At 46.2% G+C, this 19,264-nt stretch overlaps 2 protein-coding genes and 1 long non-coding RNA gene across 3 annotated transcripts in view; 1 reads left to right on the top strand and 2 right to left on the bottom strand.

Annotated features, from left to right (window-relative positions):
* Positions 1-117: 117 nt before the first annotated feature.
* Positions 118-18,677, bottom strand: LOC135183971 (collagen alpha-1(I) chain-like). Its single transcript, XM_064159371.1, has 5 exons — positions 17,518-18,677; positions 16,749-16,901; positions 10,947-11,062; positions 4,777-4,869; positions 118-633 (listed from the first exon to the last, which is right to left on the bottom strand). Exon 1 carries the CDS (start codon positions 18,420-18,422, stop codon positions 17,664-17,666), a length of 759 nt encoding a protein of 252 aa, XP_064015441.1. The 5' UTR covers positions 18,423-18,677; the 3' UTR covers positions 118-633; positions 4,777-4,869; positions 10,947-11,062; positions 16,749-16,901; positions 17,518-17,663.
* Positions 16,988-19,111, bottom strand: LOC135183972 (uncharacterized). Its single transcript, XR_010305794.1, has 2 exons — positions 18,980-19,111; positions 16,988-17,646 (listed from the first exon to the last, which is right to left on the bottom strand). It is a non-coding gene; the product is annotated as an uncharacterized LOC135183972 (long non-coding RNA).
* Positions 18,867-19,264, top strand: part of NEXMIF (neurite extension and migration factor) — a 201,498-nt gene continuing 201,100 nt past the window's right edge. The window contains exon 1 of the mRNA XM_064159365.1: positions 18,867-18,938. The gene's annotated coding sequence lies outside the window, so the exon portion shown is untranslated. The remainder of the gene's footprint in view (positions 18,939-19,264) is intronic.

The raw sequence follows: 19,264 nt of genomic DNA, 5'->3' as shown, positions 1-19,264 counted from the left end.
CCTGTAACTAAACATAGGAACTCATTTAAAGGGTGTGAAACCTTTGCCATCTTTACTGTTAGAAATTCATTTTAGCTGTATTAAAATCAGGGAGGGAAAAAACCCCCCAATCTCCAGTTTAAAGTGTAGCAAATGGAGGACCTTTTATTTTCATTCTTGGAGTGCAGAAGCAAAGTGATGCCTTGTTACTGTGGTGGCAGCTCAGAATTCTAGCTTACCACCTTCCTTTTATTTTCACTAATTGTCTCATTTTTAGTTTCTGACAGTGGTGAGGTTGGCTTTCAAGGTGCAGTTATCTCTGAACTGCCAGAAGCAGTTAGCAAAGGTTTATTCAAAAGTCTTTTTCTCAGGCATCTCCCTTTCCTGTTTTGTGGCTAATAAAAACCCAACTCATGTGTTGTCCTTCCCTAGTCTCTCCCCACCCTGCAGGAGCTGGTGGTTAGAAGTAAATAATTTCTCTGCTGTTGCTTGCAGCAGATCATGTGCAAAGGCTGAAAATGAGAATATTTCAGTCCTGAAGATTCCTTTCTCTTTTGGCACAAGGGTTAGAAATGTCACTGGGCTGAAAGCTGGAGAAGGTTTTTCCTCTGAACAGTTTTCTGTGTTGCAGAGCTTCAACATGCTAGTAATTGCCTGCAGAGAGCACAGGAGATGGTGTGATCTTCACTGTCTGGAAGGAAAAGCCAAATTTGATTGATTTGTAGAAGGGAATTTTGCAGATGAAGAAGTGGTTGTAGAAAGCTGCTGCGTTTATCACTGGGGATGGACTCTGCAAGTCCTCTGGGCATGGCAGGTTTGGAATGAGGCTCGTTTTCTGGTGGTAAATACCAGAAATAATTCCCGGTTGTTGAAATCTGTGAAGAGTTCACTACAGCTGCAGTGCCATCAGCAACCTCTGCCATCAGTGTTGATGGCAGTCATTGCACTGCAGCTTAGTCTAGCTCTCAGCAAACAGAATGAGAGGACGTAGCTCTTAAGAAAGGCACTTACTAAAAGCAGAGGCCAATTGTAGAGTAGTTTTGCTGTGAAGAGTTGCAGTGAGTTTCTGGAGATGACAGAGAACTTCCTCTGTGATGGAGTTGCTAGATAAGCATTCCAGAGTTTGGGACTTCTCTGCCTGACTGCTTCTAAGGCACAGGTTACAGTAATAGACTTCACCACTTTAGCAGATACACACAAGAAATGGAGAACAGGAGGAGGAGAAAAAAGGCGTCTCTACTGATGAGAGACAAAAGGGTTTGCTCTCCCCTTAATTTCCCCAAGTTAAATGGGATAAACTTCCTCTGAAAGCAGAAAAGGTCCTAGCGTGGCTGATGAGTGGTGAGTGAGCACGACATTTGCTGCCTCAGCTCTGTCAAAGTGATGCAAGAACAAAATGCTGAGTTACATTTTGTGAGCTGCTAGAGAGTAAAACTCTTTGCGCTCTCTTTTATTGTTTTAAAAGGTGGCTATAGTGATGTGGGTGTTGGTCTCTTCTCCCTGGTGTCAGGTGATAGAGTGAGAGGAAATGGCCTGAAATTGTGCCAGGGAGATTTAGGATGGATATTAGAAACAATTTCTTTCCTGCAAGAGTGGTCAGGCATTGGAACAGGCTGCCCAGGGAGGTGGTGGAGTCACTGTGCCTAGAGGTGTTCAAGAGATGTGTGGACGTGGCACTTTGGGAGATGATTTAATGGCCATAGTGGTGTTTGCTTGGTGGTTGGACTTGATGGCCTTAGAGGTCTTTTTGAACCAAAACAATTCTATGATTCTATGATTTTATATTTATTGATATGTAACTCCAAAGTGTCACCAATTAAAGCAGAGATTTAAAATGCTGAATGGCAGTCCTGGCTGTGGAGGGACTCAGTGCAGTGCAGTGGCTCCTAGGACAGTGTCTGTGACTTTCTGCTGTCTTACCACAAACAGGTCTGTTTGGAGCTCTTTGCTGGCCTCAGTGCATATGGATAATTCTGCTTCTCTGCAATCTGGAACATCACTTTTCTCACCATCAGCTTTTCACATTCTGGACTTCAAGCTGGTTGTTTTTCAGAATTCAAGCCAGCCATCAACTAGCATGATGAAATCTTTGCAATTTTAGAGTGGAAAAAGCCATTTAAAAAAAATATTTTCTGTTTTTAAAGGAAAGTGTTTGTGAACAATGGGTGTTACAAAGGGGCTGCTCCTTGCAGATGAACTTAGAGAATTTCACTGTAGTTCCCATGTAAAAAGTTAATAGGCACAAGATCTGAAGACAAAACACACCAATTTTGGCTATTCATAGAACCACAGAATGTTTTTGTGTTGGAAGGGACTTGCTCTAACCATTCCATGTTTGTCTTGTCTTGGTGGCTCCAGAGCTGGATACAACACTGCAAGTGGAGTCTCACGAGAATGGAACAGAGCTTTTGGGTTCTTCTCACCTCTTAAGCTAGAAATCTTAATTAGTGGTTGGTGAGCAGGTTGTTTTGCTTTCACAAATGGATGTTTATAACTTGCTGTTTGCAGCTGATCCCTCAGTTTACCCTCAGCCCTTCTGTTATATAGGTGAGTAGTTACCTACATCTCCTAGCACTGAAATGATGCTCAAGTTCCTTTTCAGAATAAAAATGTCTAAATTCCCATTGTGCAGGGAGATGACAGTGTTCAGGAACCACAAAAATATGTATAAATATCCTGCTGGAAGACTTCTCCCCTGAATCCTGATGTTACTCAGTGTGGAGATAATGATTAAAAGATGCCTCTTTGTGAATAGAAGTGGCTGTCCTGTCAAAATGGCTCTTCCAGCTTTTTTGCAGGGGACACAGTCACTAGTATGGACATGGAAGAGCAGTGGTCTTAGTAACAGCTGTGGTTGCTCTGGAAGGCTTGGGATGGACCTTTTCAGCAAAAACAATGGATGAGGAGCTCTGTAATGATAGTGAAGCTGTCAGAAATGATGGGGATGTGGCTTAGCATGAGGAAAAAACATTCCAGGTGACATCAGAGAGGTAAGTTGAAAGAGCGCACCTAAATTCTGTCCCCACTCAACTTTCATTTAACTTTCAGTGTGTAGAGCTGCAAAAACGTGAAGAGCACTCATGTAGGATGAGTCACACTGATGAGAATGACACATCAAGAAAAACTTTGACTGGTTCTGAGTTTAAACTTCTACATTTTATAAATGTAAACTCTCAAGTTGTGAACAGCAGAAGTACATCTGGGTTAAGAATTTGCTTGAGCCCTTCACTGAGAGAATTGAGGTTGCTCAGCTTGGACAGAAGGCTTCAGGGAGACCTCCTGGTGGTCTTTCAGGACCTCAAAGGGCCAGTCAGGAAGCTGAGAACAGACTTTGAGCAGAGCCTATTGTGACAGTACCAGGGGTGATGGTTTGAACTGAAAAAAAGAAATTCAGACTGGAGAGGTGGAAGAAATGTTTTACCCTGAGAGTGGTGAGACCCTGACCCAAGATGCCCAGTGAGGTGGCAGATGCCCCATCCCTGAAACCATTGCAGGTCAGGTTGGTTGAGGCTCTGAGCAACCTGCTCTAGTTGCAGATGGGGTTGGACTAGAAAGTGTACATCTGAAACCTTCTCCAGACTGGACAACCTCAGCTGTCTCAGCCCATCCTCAGAGCACTTGTGATCTGTGATCGTCTACATGATGTATTGCTAGCTATACCAGCAAGCTGTGTCCTAGGCTATAGGTATCTTCTTGAGTAGACTTTCAGGCATTTCCCATGAGAGTAAATGATGATTAACTTTCTTTGGAGTCGCTGGGCACTTGTGAAAGCAGGGCTGGTGGGATAGGCTTTGTGTGCATAATTAAATCTCAGAATTCTCTGAGCTGATGTGCAAATTTCCTGCATGTGACCAGAGTCACCTCAGTGTTTCAGCATAGGATCTCTCAGATGAGAAGTGCCAATTGTACTCAGCTGCACAGTGGTTTTATTAATTTGAAAAGAAGAGGAAAAACACATTTTTACTGGTGTCTTAGGGCAGAATTTAAAATAGCATCCCCCAGGTTGAAAGACTAAAGTGACAGCTCCTCCACATTTCATTTCCAGTGCTAGATGCTTTGTAGCTCTTTATGAAATTGTCAAGTAAAGCATTTATGTCACACCAACTTAAAATGTGTCTTGTAAAGCTATCAACCTTATCCTGGAGAGGGGGAAAAGAAGAGAATATTCTTCCCTTCCGTTAGGGAGAGGGGAAAAAAACAGGTTGAAAGACAATATACCAGCTGGTGTTGTGTCCTTTGAATACCTGGTGAAGTACTCTGCAAGAGTCTTCTGACGATTTTCCTGGCCTTGTGTGTGCACCAACAAATATTTGTAGAAGTGGAGGTTGAAAAGATGGAAAGTTTCTATTTTATGCTGGTTAAAGTGGAATGTGAAGGTCAGCCTGTAATTCAGAGTGAACATTTCAAGCACAGCTGATGCATGAATTATGAAATGGGCAGAAGATGGGGTGTACTGACCATGACAAGCAGGGAATATGTTCTGGGAAGAGCAGAGCTTATGAGAAGTGGTGAGTGACATGGCTTGTTGCTGCTGTTATTGTTCTGTGATTCAAGTAATCTAGGGTATTTGGCAGGACACAAGGGAGAAGGAGAGCACAAGGCAAAAGTATTTTAGGCTCCAGTTGTTCCTTCTGCCTTGCGCAGACTTCGAAGCCTGGGTAAGGATTTGCTGGTAATGGGGTTTGGACCTGGGATAGTAAGGCCTCACTGGGAAGGAAACTCAGAGCAACAACTTATCAAATGCTAGCTAGTAAAGGAAACAACTAAAATGCAAAGTAGTTACATACTACCACTCACCTGGGGAGCCATTCCTCAGCTGGTGTGATGAATGCAGATGAGCATCTGCACTGGCCAGCTCTCCTCCAGGCTGTGTAGTAGCATCACGTGTCCCTGGAGCATTAACAGGACAAAGATGTTTGATAGATTTTAGTCTTTTTAATCAGAGAATCCCAGCACAGTGAGGGTTGGAAGTGACCTCTAGAGATCATCCAGTCCAAGCCTCTTGCTAAAGCAGGGTCACCCACAGCAGGTTGCACAGGATCACAATGTCCAGGCATCTCTCCAGAGAAGGAGACTCCACAACCTCTGGGCAGGCTGCTTCAGTGATCCAGCACCCTCACACTGAAAAAGTTTATCCTGCCATTCAGATGGAACCTCCTGGGTTCCAGTTTGTGCCTACTGCCCCTTGTCCTGCCACTGGGCACTACTGAGAAGAATCTGGCCCCATCTTCTTGCTCCCCACCCTTTAGGTCTTATTGAACATTGAGAAGATGTCCTCTCAGGCTGTTCTTCTCCAGGCTCAACAGCCCCAGGTCTCTCATCCTTTCTTTCTCTCAGAGATGGTCCAGGCCCCTAAGAATCTCTGTAGCCTTCATTGGACTCTCTCTGACAGCTCCCTTGGGAAGCTTGATCTGGGGACCCCAGAACTTCAGATGTGACCTCAGCAAGGTAGAGGGACTGAATCCAAAGTTCTCTGCATGTGTGAAGTACCTGCACATGTCTGAGAACTGTCTGAAGTAAAGACAGGGAGCAATCTGTAAAGTTTGTAACCTGAAAAGCTGTGTTATGGAGAACCTGGAGTTTAAGTTTGAGGGTGTGGAGGGAATTGATTAACGTTTAGTGGTGTGTGATAGATAGCACTGAATGTCATTTGCCTGAGCAAATTGTTTGTGAAGTTTCTAGGATAAAAGTAAATGATTACCTTAAGTTATACAATGCAGTGAGTTTTGTAAAAGCATTATGTTATAGTGTTTAAATATAAATATCAAAGGAAGAGGAATTCAGAGAGGTGAATTTGGGTTAATGGGGGAAGGAAGAATCTCTTAAGTTCAATCCCCTAGCTGCAAACTTTGAATGCTCATCCCATCCAGTGCTTGCAGGAGTTCTCTTTGCAGCTTTGCACACAGGCTGATCTTCTTAAACATCACCTCACTTTGCTCTATATTTGGGCTGCAATTCTCCTGTAATCCTATCTGAAATATTTCCTGTCTATGAACTCAAAGGAACTTTGGCAGCTTTTGTCTTAGCTCTGGGCCCTTTCCCCTCATGTGTTGTGGGGAAGTGCTGTCTTCCAAAGGACCTTACCAGATGACCTCGGTGGAATGGGACACCACACAATGAAGACCCTTGTGCTGCCTGTGGACCTCTCATGTAGCAGCTCTCTTGTGGGGAGAGGCTTGCTCTTTCAAATCGTTCTGCTACAGTGTCTGCTTATTCCAGTTGGGCAGGCAAGTAGCCTGAAATCTGAGAAAGCTGCTAACAGCCTGCTGTAAGCTGGCTTTTGTCCACTGTAGCTGATGTGTTACTGGAGTTGCACAGCCATCTGATGTTCAGTAGTGTCTGTGTGTGACCATTTTACCTGGCAGAGCCTCCAAAATGGTCAGAGGTGGAGTTGCAGAGAGTGGTACCTGCACACAATTCTTGCAGTGTGGAAAGAATGATTCTGAATGTCATGTACACTAATAATTAGTGTTTACCAGAAACCTTCAGCTCTGCTTTAGTGGTGCTGCAAAGAGCATCACACCTGTCTGGTGAAATGTATATTCAGGTGCTTAGCAGTGTAAGAGGTGGAGGCAATTGAATCATAGAATCAACCAGGTTGAAAGAGACCTCCAAGATCATCCAGTCCAACCTATTCGATCAACTAGACTTCACTAAGTACCTCATCCAATCTTTTCTTGAACACCTCCAAGGACAGCGACTCCACCATCTCCCCATTCCAATGGCAAATCACTCTCTCTGTGGAGAACTTCCTCCTAACATCCAGCCTATACCTCTCCCAGCACAACTTGAAACTGTGTCCCCTCATTCTGTTGATGGTTGCCTGGGAGAAGAGATTAACCCCTACTTGGCTACAGCCTCCTTTCAGGTAGTTGTAGACAGCAGTGAGGTCACCCCTGAGCCTCCTGTTCTCCAGGCTACACCCCCAGCTCCCTCAGCCTCCCCTCACAGGGCTCTGTGTTCCAGGCCTCTCACCATCTTCGCTGCCCTTCTCCAGACATGTTCCAGTACCTCAGCATCTCTCTTGAATTGAGGGGCCCAGAATTGGACACCGTACTCGAGGTGCGGCCTGAGCAGTGCTGAGTACAGGGGCAGAATAACCTCCCTTGTCCTACTGGCCACACTGTTCCTGACACAGACCAGGACGCCATTGGCTCTCCTGGCCACCTGGGCACACCATCAGCCTTACGTTTTCTTGTAAGTCCCCTGAGACTGCTGATGTTAGAAGTCTTCAGCTGACCACAGAAACTTTCCTCCATGGCTAAAACCACTTGGGGTAGGCAAGATTCAGCCCTAGTAAATGAGAGGGTTCCTGTGCTTGCTAGCAGTGTGCAGAGCATGAGGATGGGCTTTTTACAAGCAGTTGCTGTTGCCTCAGCTGTGCTCCCAGCAGAACTGGTGGTTGGAATTTCCATCGGGTCTTAGACTCTCAAGTTACAAAGTATTTTGTACACAAAAGTGATTGCTTAAAGCTTTCTGAGACTTCCTTTGTGTCATAGGTTTGTGCACTATAGTTACTCTAATTCTGACAGATTTAGCTGGATACTTGCATGATGCAAGGGCTCTCAGCCAGAGTCTGGAAGGTATTTATCCACACAGCAGTGTTTAAAACACTTTATATCTTCTCGTAATTCCTGCAGATAAAGCCATCATGCCACACTATCAAGCCCTAAGCACTAAATAAAACCACAGAGACCACAGTTAATAAAAGGAGGAACAGGAAACCAGTGAAGGTGGATGGCAATATTGAGAAGATAAACAGCACAGGAGTAATTGAGGGCAAGCCAAATGCAAATAGCACTTGTGCAAACGAAAGGGAAACACGGGAAGCTGCTTTTCAGCGTATGGTCAGCTTGAGAAACTGATGAAAATGGTTTCTGTAGATTGTTTTGGAAGTTTTGCTTTAATTTAAGGCCCCAAACTTTCTAACTGGTCTTTAGTCTACTGGAAAGCAGTCAAGGTCCAGGAAGTAAAAGTCCAAATGATTTCTAATAGGTGTCTAGCAAAGCAAATCCTAGAAATGGCTGGTTTCAGACTTGGATATTAAAGTCTCTGAGGAAATTCATTCAGTGGGAACATAAGCTCATGTCTAATGGCAGTGCCTGATTTAGACCAAAGCTGCTTTCCTGACATCTGAGCTGTCCTATGGAGCTCCCGTTCTAGCCAGAAAACTGTGCAGACTTTCACAGACCATAAATTCCATGGCATACATCTCTTAAGTACTTTGCTCAAAGGAATGTTAAGCTCTTTTACTAAATCTGCAAATTTATAGCTCTTTGACAACTCTGAGTTTACAGTCTGACAGCTCACGTCACCAGTTGGAACGTGAGGAGCAGAGTAAGAGGCTGCAGTGCTTGCTGGGGACTTACAGGGATCTTGTAATAACAACCAACTAAGAACTGTTGGAAAGCTGTGACAGTCTGGGAGCTGTTTGTGACATCTGTTAAACATGCTCGGGTTAGTTCCTATTGACTGCAGCGAGATGTGGGTGGTGTTTCATGGAAATGGTGCAGTTGTCTTCCAAAGTGGGGGCCAAAAGTCTTCCTCCAGGACTTTCCACAGTGTCATGCAGGTGAACTTCTATAAAAATGACCACGACACAATTCTTACCACTCGACTAAAAAGAAGTTACTCAACAGATTATTTCTCTCCGACTGCAGGAGATAATGAAGTGAAAATAGCCTATGAACTCTGCAGGGAACAGGAGAAGACCCTCACAGGATCCTTGTTGTTGAGTGTTTTGAGGTGACCAGGACTGTCTGCATGGGAAGGGGACACAGACTAATGGCTTTATGGTTCAGAGCAAGTCAAGAACAATTTAAAAAGCAATGGGCAGTGTTAGAAGAGATGCAAACTCGGAGCTCACCTAACTGTAGAAGGCCCTGAATACGCAAGATGTCTGCGTGTGGTCAGTCAAGTAGAAGAGCTGTGTCTTTCTACAAGATTCCTTGCTAGGTTAATTTGTTGTGCCTTGTGATGGAACTATGTGGCTCTTCTCAATGGAGTAGAGCTTGCCCTAAGACACATTATGTAGGAAACTTGTTTTAATGCACATTTCTCCTTAAAGCCTTCACTGCTGAACTTGCTTTAGGACCTGTTAGAATGGTGGCTCAGACACAGAACATGGTTTACCAGGTAGCTGCAGTATAGCCAACTAAATTCAGCCAGTGTTGCTCTGTATGGACAGCACTAAACTGTCCATACAGAGAGGACATGAACTATTTTAGAAACCCAAACCCACCTAGGTGGTAAAAGTTAGCTTTCCATTCCTTCCAAGAGCTTCTCCAGCAGCCTGTGGTTCTCTCCAAAGGATCCAGACCTTCATACCAGCCTTGGGGCAGGTTGGGACAGAGCATTTCTGATCCTAGTGATGCGTCATCTTGAAGCTGCTCCCCAGTGCAGATTAGAAATTGATCTTAGTCAGTCTGCAGGATATCATACTGGGTTCTGTTTTGGGCTCCTCACTATAAGAAGGACCTTGAGGGTCTGGACCACGCCCAGAGAAGGGCAACAAAGCTGGTGAAGGGTCTGGAGAATGGGGCTGGTGAGGAGCAGCTGAGGGAACTGCGGTTGTTTAGCTTGGAAAGAGGAGGCTCATTGCCCTCTACAGCTGCCTGAAAATAGGTTGGAGCCAGGTGGGCACTGGACTCCCAAGTCAGGTTGTGCCAGGGAAGGTTTAGGTTGGACATTAGGAACAATTTCTTCATTGAATGAATGCTTAATCTCTGGAACAGGCTTTCCAGGGCAGTGGTGGAGTCACCATCCCTGGAGAGATTTAAATTATATGTAAACGTGGTGCTGAGGGAGATGGTTTAGCAGTGCACTTGATAGTGCTGGGTTAATGGTTGGACTTGATGATCTTAAAGTTCTTTTCCAGCCTAAAGGATTCTATGATTCTCTATTACACTATTTGATGTGGTGCTCTGTTTCTGGAAGTGTCAAAAATACTTGAATTGAGTGGTGCCCAAGGTCCTGCCAAGGTACAAGAACAATATAATCTATAAACCAAATAGGACTAGTTAGGGAAAATGTGATGTGAGCAGGGTGTTGTTACTTAAAGCCTGATGTTTCCATCAGCTGAAAAGTGAATGTTGTATATGAACCTTTCCAGTGTGTCACTGAACCTTTCTGTGAGAGTTGTCTCAAGTGCAAAGTCAACATCCACAGCCAGCCTTTCTGTCATGCACATCTTTTAGAAGAGAAGCACGAATAACATCAGAAAACGATCACACTACTGAGAATATGTTTTTGTCCTATAAGGAGGATCTCTAAAACCTTCCAAAGGTCTAGATTTCAGTCTAGATTAATGCACGTGGAACTCAAAATCTTGGGACTGTCATCACAAAAGACACTACAAAAAGGTTGGGAACTGAGACCTTGCTGTAGCTCCTACAGATAATTGCCTGGCTCCCTGATGCTGTGTGAGGTAAGGTTACTGCACGCAGGCAGTGCAATTACCTGCTGTACAAATAGAAAATGAAATTGCAACTTTGTGTGCAATTGTCAAGAAGACACCCAAACTACAGGCTATCTAGCAGAACTGCTGCCCTCTTCTTCTTTGGGAGAAAAGCCTGCATTATTCTCTCTGGAAACAATAGATTTGAAGACGTTAATCTTTTTTAAATGCAGCCTTTCAAGGTGTTTTGTGAAAGACGATGATCTACCAAGTGTTTACACTCGTTTCTGCAGCTTTCAGTATACCAGAGACTAAAAAAAATCTCATCACCTGAGACCTCCTAGGGCTGCAGCGTGAGGCTAAAATTTAGACAAGTTTAAACAGAGATGAAGCTGACAGCAGGTTACAGGGCTTAAATACAGGTTATGTGATGTGATGTGATGGAGAATGGATTGAACGCCTGTGTGCTCTTTGGATGGACTAATAACTGAATAAGTGATTTCCCCCCTTTTTTTTGACTATTCTTATTCAAATTTGAGGCAAGAGAGGGAAAAAAGAAAAATAAGCTTACCAGTGGTAGATTCCCTGGTGGGGGAGTGTGTACATTACACTGGAGATGGAGGGGGAGGTTGGGCCTTCCCCGTTGCAGTCTGATGCAGATTAACAGCAAATCTGTCAACGTGTCTTCTGGAAAGGGAAAAAAAAAATCACTGAGAAATTATGAATTGCCAATTAAAATAAAAAAGGTTTGGTTGTAATCACTCACCATAAAAGAAACGTCCTTTAATTTTAACTTTAGACTTAATTTTAGGGAAGACGATAAGGAATGTAGGAGGCACATTTAATCTGTACTTACTATTGTGTTTGTTTGTGGTTCTGAAAGCAAACATTCTGCCTTGAGAAAGAAACTAAATTGGTTTGCATAGGTGTAGAGCTTTGCTTTTATTAATATTTAAATCACTGAACTGCAATTTAATATTTTTTTAATCAGTCTTTGCTGGGTTGGAAAGCATTTACTCTGTTAGGAGGCTCTAAAAACCAGGTCTATCCTTAAAATAAATTAATAAAAATCTCTTGTGAAAATGCTGAAACCAAGTGGAATGTTTCCAGAAGAATCAGGCATTATTATGATTTTTTAAAAGCATGTGTAAAATAATCCTGTCTTCCAAAGAAATGCTTGAAGTTGTTTGGATAGAGTTGGCATCTGCCAGAGCAGAGTCACACATAAGATAACATGATTGACCATTTTTGGCATGGGATGGTCTAAATTGGCTCATCTGTTGGCTGTCAGTCTCTTCTGAATTAGCTCCAACTCTTTGTAGGCACGTTTCCATCTGGTTAAGTTTAGGACTCAAGCTGTTTATATATTAAAAAAGAAGGAAAAAAAAAGTATTTTGTACCAATAACAGTTTCTAGAAAAAGGTTTTTTTGCTTGTCTTCCTCATACATTTTGAAACTGTTTACTTTTCTTTGCTGGTCAAAATAACCTTCTGAAGACAGACAGAAGAGGTTCCCATGTGTTACGTTAAGACCCTTAAAACACACAAATAAAATGGCAAGAAATGAAAACCCTTATCCATACATATTTAAATATATGTCTATCTGCATGCTGATAATTCTATAATACACTGTTCTTCTAAATTGGAAAACCAGATTTTGAGTCTGCTAATATTTTAACTGTGTGCATTAGGAAAGCAGGATGAATACATGCTGTTAGTTCTCATCGAGCCCTTCTAAGATTGGCCTCGCAGTATTTTTATTCTGAATATTAGCCATCTGGCACTGAGTGCTGCAGTATTTAGTGCCACAAATAATAATGAAAAATATGGTAATATCTTGTGATACTTTAACATAAAAATATAAGACAGAGGGTCTAAAGCTCTGGGCGTATCATCTCCAAGCTGCCAAAGCATGTTGTTCCCTCTGCCCTTGTTTTCCATAAATGATTCTTTGATTGGAGACAGCAGTGCTAATAGGCAAGTCATTGGTTAATGCACAGCAACGAAACTGCATTTCTTGTAATTAATGAACTGCAGTCCTGAGGAACAATGGGAGGGAAAACGCTGAGATCTGTTATACTTTCCTGTTCAGGTTGATGTGGGCACATCCAAGAGATGCCAGTAAAAAGGGTGACCTGGGATAGACCACAGCAGGCTCTGCCTTTTCCATGTCAGCCAAACCCTGTAGGGTCTTTGCACTGGAAACAAAATGGCCTCTTCCTTCTGTATCCCCACATCAAAATATGGTGAGAAGACTGTTGCATATTTAGCAAAACTGCTGCTATTGGTTTGGTTAAGCTGCATAATTGGATGTGGCTTAAAAGAGGAAAGAGCTAAACCTGAGTGGTTCTGTTGGCTGACACAGGGGTGAGTTGCAGCTAACCCACAAAAGTTCCCAAGCTTCTCATGCTTTGGGAAAAGAGTTCAAAGGAAGTGAGCATTTTCACAGATACTCATTTAAGAGAATGCTTTTGATGCTGAATATACCTTTCTGTATTTCTCTGAGGCTAGATTTACTTTTGGAGAGTGGCCAAGCTGCAATGGAGATGGCAAGACCTCTGTGGCCATGTTATGCTGCTGCCCTGTCTGCATGGCAACAACCATCTTCATCAGTTCTGCTCGCTGTGACCTCTGTTCACTGCTGGAGTGTCCTCTGTATTAGAAGCAAGAGCACAAAGCAGAAGGTGCCTGCAGGCACAAGGAGCTTAATGTTTCCTAAATAAATGAAATAGTTGGTTGGAACACAACAAGCAACAACTCTCTCGGCAACAGGAGGAGCAGCTTGCCCCAAACAGAAACAAAAGAGTAACAGGAAAGGTGTCAGTGCTCAGCAAACCTTGAGTTTCCACCTGCTAACGGAGTCCTCACCAGCAGCTCTTGTGACTCTATCATCTTTATCCAGGAGTTTCAGATGCCAGCCAGCTTGCCTAAAGCAGCAATGAGGTTTGGTCTATGGGATATCCAGAAATATCTACTGCGCTTCTGCAGTTCCTTCACCTCGTGCACAGAGCAGAGGTGTTCAGCTTCACCAGAGCCATTAGATTTCATGTCCTGAGTAAATCAAATCTGTAAAGAATGGATTTTTTTCCAGGCCTGTCCTGGAAAGGGGATCAAGAGCAGAATACTAGGTCTGCCCACTTTGTGTGGGGCTCACTGCTCCCATGCCAAAATTATGTGCAGAAGTGCAGGCACCTTGAACCAAGGGAGTCAACCCCATCTCTCTGTTCTGTTTCATTCTGCATGTGTTCTCTGCAAAAGGCTGATGGATGTTGGATTCCAGAAGGGGATGTGGCATTGGAAGTTGCAGCTTGGGGTCTATCTAGAGGCAAACAGCTCCACAGCTCTGCTGCTGCAGCTCGTTGTCTTATTTCAGAAGCTGTCACTGAATGCATTTTCCTTCTGTCCTTCAACCCACCTTTCTAGTGTGGCACATCCTGACCCTTTTGCCTTCTCCAAGTTTTGTTCTAACCCATGCTCTGGATCACTGTAAAAACACCAGACCATTCCCAAGCCCCTTGTCTTGTTGTTGCTGTTTTGGGTTTTGTCTTTTTTTGTAGTTTCCCCCGCTCCCTGCTACTCCGGTAGCCTCCCTTAAAGTGGCCAAGGTTGTTAGCCCTGCCAAGGAAAGGAGAGAACACAGAGCCTTCTGTCTGCAGTGCTCTTCTTGGCCAAGGCACAGATGTAAGCTTTTCTTTCCTCCTGTTCAGAAGCCCCCAGTAATGAGGTGTTTGGCCATGGAAACACGATAAGACAAATGCAGAACTGAAACAAAGACTTACAAGTTCAAGTTGAAATGTTGGGAGAGGGGTGGGGGAAAATGGAGAAATAGAGCTGGATTAATTTAGGGAATCAGAGACTGTTAGCAGCAAGGTTTTAATGTTGTATTTATTGGGCCATGGGAGCCTCGAAGGCTGTTGACCTCCTGGCCTTTCTGACCTGAATAAGAAAGCCTTTTAGCCTTGTGAGGAGAGTTGGGTGGGTTTGGGTGGAGAAGGTTGACAAGTGGAGCAAGGAGCCTGTCAAAGAATAGAGAAGCCTGGAAAATTAATCTGGGACCCTCCTCACCATTCTGCCTTCTGTAGATCTGTCAGGCCTATTGGAAACTTGTCTGGAGCAGGGAGGTCGCCAGCAGCTTTGAGTTTGTCCTGAGTGTTCCTGAAATATCACCCATCAGGGCAGAGAGAAGATATGGACAAAAGCAGCACTGCTCACTCAGTTCCTCTTAGCAAACTGAAAAGGGGATGCAAAAACAGGAGCATTGAGAGAATCTTTCCACAACCTTTGAGGTTTACAATGACCAACTATTTTGGGTAGAGTTGTGATGGTTGGTTGACAAAGCTCCAAGTCTTGCTAGATGCAGCAGACAGGAAAGGAGAATTTCTGTGTGGCAGCTTTTGATTACAGTTTTTTGTCTTCTTCAGGAATTGCTTCAGTCTCAGTAAGATGAGTCACCATTTGCAGGCTCAGCATTATTTCCTGCAGCACACAGTTAGTTCTCAACTGTGTATTAGGACTCAGTAAGTCAGGAAGGAGGAGATGGTATGAGTCTCTTACCCACTTGACAGAAACACATCCCCAGCATGGAATGCCTCCTGTTCTGCTAGTGATCTACATCATACTGTTCTTGTTCAGAAGTTGGTCCTGAAAGTCTAGGGGAAGAAATCCTCTCCAGCTCATTGTGGCAGGGTAGAGTAGAGTAGAAGGGTGTTATCTCCTGTTCTCCTGCTGCCTTTTGCTTTGGCTTTTTAAGGTTTGTAACATCTGGGCAGCTTTCTGCAAAAACAGAATCCTCCTATGAACCTCTCCTTTTTAGTCTGTATGGCAGGAATTAATCAGGCCATGCCAAATGAAGGATTTAACCCTTATTAAGTGTTCCTTGGTGAGGCTTCTATGTGTGAGGAAAAGCAGGTATCAGGAAAAGAAGGAATGATCAGGAAATAGGCACTTGGAGGACTTGAAACACCGTGTTATTGGCACGTCGCCATAATCCAGGTTCTGCTATTTCAGGCTCTGACTTCTGCTTCCTAGACAGACAGACAGGCTTAGGCTCCAGCACATCTGTGTGTCTGGGCACATGGATTTGGTATGAAGACAGCTGGGAGGATGGGACAGATGTAAATGTCTGACGTGCTCCATCTTACAGGTTGTAGGGAATGATTACGATGCATGTTGCAGCTGCACTGTACTGGGGAGGTCAGGAGAGCAGTGAGGGTGTGCAGCAGGGCAGAGCGAGGTGCAGGCTGGCATCGCAATGACTCCTCACTCAGGGTTTTACTGAGCCCTTCCTGCCTCAGGGAGCTTTCTTAGCACCTTGTTCTTGTACCTGTGAGGCTCTTTCTCTGACAGTCAGGAAAATGAATACCTAGCCACAGTACGTAGCTGCACTTCTGTTGTGTCAGCCCACTTTCTACATCTGTTTGTAGCAGTGCATAAAAAGATCACAGTGCACAGACTGTTAATTTTTAAGATTGCCCAAGAAGCTGCACAGAATTTTATGCTGCTGATCGATCAGCATTGTGGTAGCTCTGTAACTGCAGTACTTTCAATGAACAGCACATGAATATAAGTGAAACCAAAGGCATTATATTGTAGCACCGCTACAAAGATAATCTTTGAGCCTTTATGTTTGTGTTCTCTCTACAAGACAGCGTTTAAATAAATACTTGGGTTGTCGTCTTCTAAACCAGATCCAGGTGCAGGGCTTGTTTAATTGAATGTATCTTTTCATCTCCTTGATGGCTGTCCCCACGCTTACATCTAATCTTATCTAAGTGATTATATTCTGCTGATTGCTGTAGTCACTAACCTCCCTTCACACAGCACTGCTGCTGTCTCCGTCCCAGAGATGTCAGGAGGAGTTGAAGTAGTCTGTCAAACACTGTGTTGGTGCCCTGGTGCTTCTAGTCCTATAATCTGGGGTGCAAGGAGTGCCTCAGGAGAGGAGCTGAATAGGTTGCCCAGGGAGGTGGTGGGAGTCACCATCTCCGGAGGTGTTCAAAAACCATGTAGGCATGGCACTCTGCGACATGGTCTGGTGGCGATGGTCATGTTAGGTCAGTGGTTGGACATAATGATCTTAGAGGTCTTTCCTAACAAAACAATTCTGTGATTTGCTGGTAAAGCTTTTGAAGGTAGCAGCCTGTGTGTGAGTGTGCTGGGGGCAGAGTGATTACAGGCAAAACCTCCCTTAAATTTATGAACTTTTGAAAGCAGTTCACAAATCTCATCCAAATACGTGTTTATTTTACTGATCGGGTGTGCTGTCACCATCTTACCTGACCCTGATGAATCACTCACTTATATTACTTTAATCTTTCTGTGTGTGAAATAAAATGCAGCACTCTGGTAAAGTATACAGAGGTACATGGACTGACCTGTGTGACTTCCATAGCACTATGGTGATGGGAGAGAGAAATGCCATCTTTCAAGATCAGACTGGGATGTGGTGCTGCAGTGACAGTGACTCCGTCTGCGGCCTCAGTCAAAGCTCCTAACTGCTCATCTCTTTCCACAGCAGGGCAAAACACCTGAAGCACATAGAAACAAATCATCTCTTCGGTGTATGACATAGCCTGGGCACCACTGCTAATGAAGAACAAATGGGATTAGTTGCTTATTTTGCAGTGCTGGAAGCCGATGCATAGTGTTCTGAATTCAGAACCTTATGTATGTTGCTATATGCTATTTCTGGTTTATGACAGCATATACACATGGGGCTCCCTGATGCCACGAGGACAAGGACTAAAGTGCTCAATATATTTCCATTTTAGTCACCCAAGCAACTTTTTAGATAGCAGAATTTCCTGTACGCTCAAGTGGTAACTTAAGAATAGGATCCTCTTTCAAATATCACAGTGAAAATAACTTAATTTAAAGGCTAATACTCCACTTGCTTTTCCTCAGTTGCAATTACTCTTCACTCAACAACTGCGGGGATTCAGAAAACAGAACAGCAAAACTTTCAGTCTGTCCTCAGTGCAGTAACTCTGCGCACGGTGTCTGTGTGAGCCGAGCAGCGCTGTGGATGTCATGGAGAAATAGGGCTGCAATACTAAAGGCTGTTGTGGGGGTCCTGTGAGAACGGGTGTATTTATAAGCTCACAGACTTTGTACATGATCTGTAGATGTAGGTTCCTGCCTTGCCTGTTTCTCTCACTCTCCTGATCTGCAAAGTCCAGTGTCTGATGAATCCATGCCTTCCTCTTTAGGTGTTGGGCATCAGCAAGTCCTAAGCAAGCTGGAGATGAGGCAGCCTCTTGCTTTTAATGGAACCTGAACGTCAAGCATAGTTATGCATTAATAATGTGATCATGAAAATAAACCCGAAGAGTTGCTGGGACCCCGACCCCATTTCCCATCCTCTTCCCCTGCTCCCTTCTGGTATCTACTGCTCTTTGCAGAATTAGAAAGCGATTGACAGACTTCACGCGGGAGTCAGTTTCACTTCTATGACCCGAATGAGCAATGCCTGGGAGGGAAAGCTGGCAGCCCAGCGGCACGGCCCGCCGACCGCCTCCATTGGGAACCACCTGCCGGTACGGCCTGGCCTGGCCTGCCCTTCCCGGCGGCCGAGGCACCGACCGCGAGCCGCTTGCTTTGCCTTCCTCCCGGCGCCCATCTTCTCTTGCCGCGATAAGCGTATCACCGGTGCCCTGTCTTCCCCATGCCCGGGGGATGCCGCCTTTCCTCGCGGGGCTTGCCACCTCTCCTCTCGGTGAATGCTGTCCCCTCAGCCACTTTCGCCTACAGGGCCGCCCGAATCCCCCACCCGGAGGCCGCGCTCCCATTCCGGGACCGGCTCCCAGTCGTTCCGCTGGCAGCGGCACCTGTCCCCGGGCCCAGCGGCAGGTGAGACCGCTCCGTCCCGCCGGCTCCCGTGTGTGTGTGGGATGTGTGGGTGTGCGGTGCCGCGGCCACGCGCCCTTTATGCCCGGTGGCGGCGCGACGCGCGCGCCCGGCGAGCGGCGGGAAGGGGGGTGTGAGGTGATGGTGGGGGACAACACGCACACACCCGGACGCCGGTCCCGCGGCTGTGGGAACAATGGCATCGGCGACGCTCCCCGGCACCTCCTGAATGAGCACAAGGCTGCCGGGGTTGGGGCAGGGGGAAGAGGCGAAAAGGGAGCGGCCGCCGCGGCAGAGGCGAAGGAGGTGGAGGCGGACGGGGCGAGGCGGGAGCCGCCCCCCCATCTCTCCCTCCGCAGGGAACGCGGAGCCCGCTGCGCGCCGCTGGAGGGGCCCGGCCGTGGGGCGATGGGACGCTGCGGGCCCTGAGCGCTGGCTCCGCTGAGGGCCCTGAGGCGGCGGCGGTGGCAGTGGCGGGGGAGGAGGAGGAGGGGCGGGGGCCGGCGCGCGCGGGGGGAGGGGCGGGGGCCGGCGCGCGCGGGGCGGGCGCGTCCACCTGCGCGCGCCGGGGCCCCGGGCGCATGGAGCAGCGCTGAGTGAGGGAGGGAGGAGGGAGTGAGTGAGCGCCGCAGCCGCCGCCGCCGCCGCCGACACCGCCTGGCGGGCGGGGGGACCCGCCGGCCCCGCGCGGCCGCCTCCCTCGCGGGCCCGGCGCTGAGGTGAGTCCCGGCGCCGCGCTTCTTCGTCCCCCTCCACCCACCTTCCTCCATCCTCATCCTCATCCCCTCAAACACAGCGCGGCGGAGGCGGCGTGAGACCGGGAGGAGGAGGAGGCCGCCGGGTGGCGTTTTAGGGGGGTGGGATGCTGATGGCAATGCTGGCCTGCGCGGCGGTGCGGGGCGCGGAGGCCTGCGGGGAAGTTGCGCGGCGGAAGGAGCGGAGCGGTCGGTGTGTGTGTGAGGGGTGTGGGGTGAGGATGGGGTGGCCCGAGCCTGGCAAGTTGGGGCCGCCTCCTTATCCCCCTCCCCCCCGTATCCCATCCATG

The sequence above is a fragment of the Pogoniulus pusillus genome, chromosome 19, assembly GCF_015220805.1.
Source record: "Pogoniulus pusillus isolate bPogPus1 chromosome 19, bPogPus1.pri, whole genome shotgun sequence".
In the NCBI taxonomy this organism is placed as follows: Eukaryota; Metazoa; Chordata; class Aves; order Piciformes; family Lybiidae; genus Pogoniulus; species Pogoniulus pusillus.
Note: the sequence above shows the minus strand (reverse complement) of the source record. Positions and strands in the feature narration are given on the sequence as shown.